General features: G+C 42.9%; 2 protein-coding genes across 6 annotated transcripts in view; one reads left to right on the forward strand and one right to left on the reverse strand.

Annotated features, from left to right (window-relative positions):
• LOC143035026 (LHFPL tetraspan subfamily member 6 protein-like) overlaps nt 1-5,000 on the forward strand; it is a 390,386-nt gene that overhangs the window by 105,077 nt on the left and 280,309 nt on the right. The gene's annotated exons all lie outside the window — the stretch shown is intronic.
• LOC143034737 (uncharacterized) lies at nt 542-4,987 on the reverse strand. Its single transcript, XM_076201086.1, has 4 exons — nt 4,736-4,987; nt 2,948-4,588; nt 1,553-2,815; nt 542-1,288 (listed from the first exon to the last, which is right to left on the reverse strand). The coding sequence occupies exons 1-4, from the start codon at nt 4,985-4,987 to the stop codon at nt 542-544; spliced, it is 3,903 nt and encodes a 1,300-aa protein (XP_076057201.1).

Below are 5,000 nucleotides of genomic sequence, written 5' to 3' on the forward strand. Positions count from 1 at the left end.
CAAGGTTAGTCTAAGGGGGGAACATACATAACATTTCGAAGTGAATGAATTTAAAGCATACAATAACATTTAACAATATTTATTACCAACTGACATTCCCAACAAATACAATTAAACTTAACATTAAATTAGACTTAACACTATTCAACTTGACCACTAGGAACTTGAACAAATTAAGAACAGAGAACTTGGTTCCTTCCGCAACGCCCTACGTTACCAGCACCGAAGGGATGATGAGTAGTCCGATTTCGTCTCTCGTCCACCAACACCAGGTTAGAAGCGAGTGTATTCAGCTTACAGATGAGACTGACTCATGGGGCGGTGAACCCTCATTTTATAGGAGAGAGTCGAAACCTCAGGTGCTTCGAGGGTTTGAAGCCGGCTCGATGAAACATGGTGCGACGTGGCGGGGTGTGATTCAGAAGTGTCGTAGTGGTTGTTAGGTGGTAATAGGTGGTTAGTAGAGGCATACCTTACACTCCCCCAACATTAAGACGCCGCCACATCGGGATGTAGAGGCGGTGAGTGAGAATAAGATGGTTTATATACGGCTTAGGGTATCGGCCAACACGTTTTGGGATCCGGTGATATGGTGGATGTCTATGTTAAATGGTTGAAGGAACAGAGACCACCGAAGCATCCTTTGGTTCGAAGTTTTGTTACGGTGTAGAAAAGTCAGAGGGTTGTGGTCGCTGTATATTTTGAGAGGTTTTATGCTAGGTTGAAGGTAGCACTCAAACTTCTTGATAGCAGCCACTATAGCCAGTAGCTCCTTCTCTACAGTAGAATAGTTGAGTTGATGGACGTCTAGTTTTGCAGAGAAGTAGGCCACTGGGTGAAGAGTGTCTGTGTTCTCCTGGAGAAGTACAGCTCCAATAGCGACATCACTAGCATCGGTGTGGAGAACGAAGGGTTTAGTGAAGTCTGGTGACCGTAGAACTGGATCCCTTGTAAGCATCGCCTTAAGATGTTCGAACGCGGCTTGACAATTTTGTGTCCACTTGTATGGAACAGAACCGCTGGTCAGCTTGGTGAGAGGAAGTGCAGCTTCGGCGAAGTTCGGGCAGAATCTCCGATAGTACTCTGCCATACCCAAAAACCTCATGAGCGCCTTCCGGGTAGCGGGAACAGGGTACTCCATGACAGCAGAGATGTTAGCAGTCTTGGGTCGAACGATGCCTTGCCCAACTTCATGTCCAAGATACGTCACTGTAGCCTTTCCAAAGCTGGTCTTGGAGAGTTTGACAGTCAGGTTGGCTTGGCATAATCTGGATAGCACAGCATCTACCTGTTGGAGGTGTTGTTGCCAGTCATGAGAAAAAATCAAGATGTCATCTAAATACACCCCCACACCCTTTAAGTCTTGCAATAGGTAGTTCATTGCCCTCTGAAAGGTGGCCGGACTATTCCTCATTCCGAAGGGCATGACATTATAATGATAGAGGCCAAATGGTGTTGTAAAAGCAGAGATCAATTTAGCCTCTTCTGTTAAAGGTATCTGATAGTAACCTTTCATTAGATCTATTTTAGTAATGTACTGGGCTGTTCCCACCTCGTCAATTAGGTCGTCAACGCGGGGTAATGGATATGCGTCAGGAACAGTTATAGAGTTGACTCTCCTATAGTCCGTACACAGGCGAAGTTGACCTCCCTCCTTCGGCACCAGCAGGCACGGCGAAGCCCAGGGGGATTGACTCGGGCTGGCCAATCCGTGGTCGAGCAGGAAGTTGACCTCACTCCTCATCTGTTCTCGCTTCTGGGGGTGGATTCTATAAGGATTGTGCCTAATAGGAGAAGATCCAGGTACAAGCTTCACGTCATGAGTGGCAATGTTGCAGATGCCGGACACATCTTTGAAGAGAGAGTCATATTTGTGAATGATTTCAGTTACATTATTGGCATGTTCATTCGTGAGATGACTAAGGTAGGGAACTAGGTTACCAAGTATATGCGAATTATCGGTAGGATGGGAGTCAATGTTCGGTAAAATCTTGTCAAAATTAATGTACATGGCATTATTAGGTGTATGAGACATAACATTAGGTACAGTATTCACCGCTAACACTTGTTTCTCATAGTCTAGTAGTGGGCTAGTGGTCTTATATGGTTTAATTAGGTTCACATGAATATGTTGGCAAGCCTTGCGACGGTCGGGTGTTGAAATTACATAGTTAGAATCTGATAGTTTCTTAGAAATTTTGTATGGTCCATGATATTTAGCGCTAAGAGGTGAACCAGAGATAGGGATGTATGCCAGGACTAAGTCCCCCTCTTTGAACTCTCTGACCAAGGCTTTTGAGTCAAAGTTAGTCTTCATTACAGACTGGGCATGAGCTAGGTTAGTTTTGGCAAAAGAACGAACTTTATCCAAGTTAGATTTAAGAGAGGTAATGTAATTGTTTACCGTGACTAACTTTGTAGAAGGTAAGGAGATCAAATGATCTTTGATGACCTTGAGGGGTCCTCTTACCTTGCGTCCAAAGAGCAACTCAAAAGGTGAGACCCCTAGGGATTCTGATGGTGTTTCCCTTATGGCAAATAGAAGAAATTGCAGGCCCTCATCCCAATCTCTGTCTTCCTCACAGCAGAACTTCCTAATCATAGATTTCATAGTCTGATGAAAACGTTCCAAGGCCCCCTGCGACTGAGGATGGTAAGCTGTTGATAGAGTTTGTTTAATACCGAGCAGCTTTAGAACTTCTGCAAATAGAACACTGGTAAAATTGCTACCTCTGTCTGATTGGATTTCTTCTGGGATTCCAAAGGTCGTGAACAAGTTAGTGAGTGTATTAGCAACAGTTTTAGCAGAGATATTCTTAAGAGGAAAAGCATCAGGGTATCTTGTAGTTGGGCAAAGTGTGGTGAGAATTTATTGGTTGCCTTTCTTTGTCTTTGGGAGAGGTCCAACAATGTCTATAACTAATTTACTGAAAGGCTCAAAAGGTACTTTAATAGGCTGCAATGGATATGGTGGTATAGTTTCATTAGGTTTCCCAACAATCTGGCATGGGTGGCAATTCTTAACAAATTCAGCAACATCTTTTTTCATGCCAGGCCAATAAAACTCATTCAGAAGGCGAAGATATGTCTTCCTTATTCCTAAATGACCTGAGAGACCTTGGTGAGCTACTTCCATTATAGGAGTTCTCAAGCTGGTGGGTAATACAATTTGGTGACATTCTGCCCAGGTGTCATCATCTGATAATTGCGGTGGTCTGTAAAGTCTCATGAGGATGTTATCATGATAGTAGAATGATGGAGGATGTAGAATATCTTCCTTGGGAACTACTTTAGAGTGTAAGGGAGTTAGAGTAGTGTCATTCTGTTGTGCTTCTAATAAACTCTGTTCAGTGAATATTTGTGGAATAGCACTTGGAGGAGGAAGGGGTGAATGTGTAGGTGTGTCTTTTAATTTTTGGGATCGGGTTACCGCACAACTAGGGAACAAATTTGGCTGTTCTCGCTCTAACTCATCAGTAGGGTTATGCGTTAAGGGAGTGTCACTCAAAATGATAGGAGCAGGAGTTTGTACAAGTCCACCAGCTATGTCATTACCAAGAAGTAAACTACAGTCTGGGATAGGAAGGGAAGGTTGTTCGCTCACCGCCACCGTTACAGGTCCCTGAACAATGCCGCAGCTGAGGTGCACCCGAGCTAGTCTCAAAGGAAACTGGCTGTTAAAGTCATGGAGGTACACACTTTCGCCGGTATAATTGCTGTCTATACCAGGAACAGATGACTTTAGTATAACCGTCTGGGCAGCAGCTGTATCTCTCACGATACGAATGGGGTGCACCTCGCCACCATCCTCCAGAGACACGGCACCAAGTGAACGGAAAGGCTGAAAGATATCGGCAGTTTTACTGGTTGGCACAGGCAGAATTGCAGCTACAGGTTTGCTGGGAGCAGTAGTTTGTGACACTTTACATTTAGGGTCTGGGCATTGTTTTATGTGGTGTCCACGTCTTTTACAAAATGAGCAGGTTAGATTTGTTTTTAAATTACTCTGATCTACCAGCTCACCATCCTTAAACCCACTATTAGACTTTACATTATGCTGGAGCACTCTCCTCTCCCTGGTGGGCGAACGATGGACCAGGGAAAACACATCAGCCAACTGTGCGGCCTTAATCAGGTCATTTTCTCCCCTATCGATGAGGTGCATTTTGATAGAGTAGGGAATCTTTCTTATAAATTCCTCTAATGCTATAACATTAACAAGTTCATCAAAAGTATTAACACTGGCTGACTTTAACCACCTCTTAAGACCCCTTAATTTCTCAGAGGCAAATTCATGGTAAGTTTGATACTGAAGTTTATTAAGTGACCTAAATGCTTGTCTGTATCCTTCTGTACTGATTGAGTACGAAGCTAGAATTGCTACTTTAACCTCGTCATAATTAGTGTTATCGTCCACATTATTACATACTTTAAGTGCTTTATCAGACAGCTTAGGTTTAATAAGCCAAACCCAGTCAGGTTTAGGAATTTCAAAGTGTAGAGCTGTGGATTCAAATTCCCTAAAGAAAGACTCAGGATCACTATCAGGAAATGTAGGTATAAGCTTGACATACTTCAGCAAATCAGTCTTAGTTTTAGGAGAGTTGGCATTGTTTTGAATGTCTAATTGCTTAAGTTGAAGTTCATGAGCCCTTTCCTTTTCTCTTTCTTCTCTCTCCTTCTCTCTTTCTTCTCTCTCATAGTCTATTTGCATTTGTTGAGACATTAGCTTCACTTTCTCTAGTTCAAGTAGTAGATTAGGATCTGAAGTTTGTAACGAACGTGAAGCTTCGAGGACCTCTTTATCCCCTAAGTGAGCTAGAATTAGAGCACGTAGCTCATCTTTCCTTAAGTCAGGTTTGAAAGAGATATTGAAGGTCTTTGCTATATACTTTAAATCGTCCTTACAAATATTAGTCTCTTTGAATTCTTGGATCTCTGGGTTACCCACAAACTCAGTCGCTTTGAAATCACTCTGCTTAGCCATGGTTTAAATTTAA

The sequence above is a fragment of the Oratosquilla oratoria genome, chromosome 18 (genome assembly GCF_046742065.1).
Source record: "Oratosquilla oratoria isolate Oo_2021 chromosome 18, ASM4674206v1, whole genome shotgun sequence".
Taxonomy (NCBI): Eukaryota; Metazoa; Arthropoda; class Malacostraca; order Stomatopoda; family Squillidae; genus Oratosquilla; species Oratosquilla oratoria.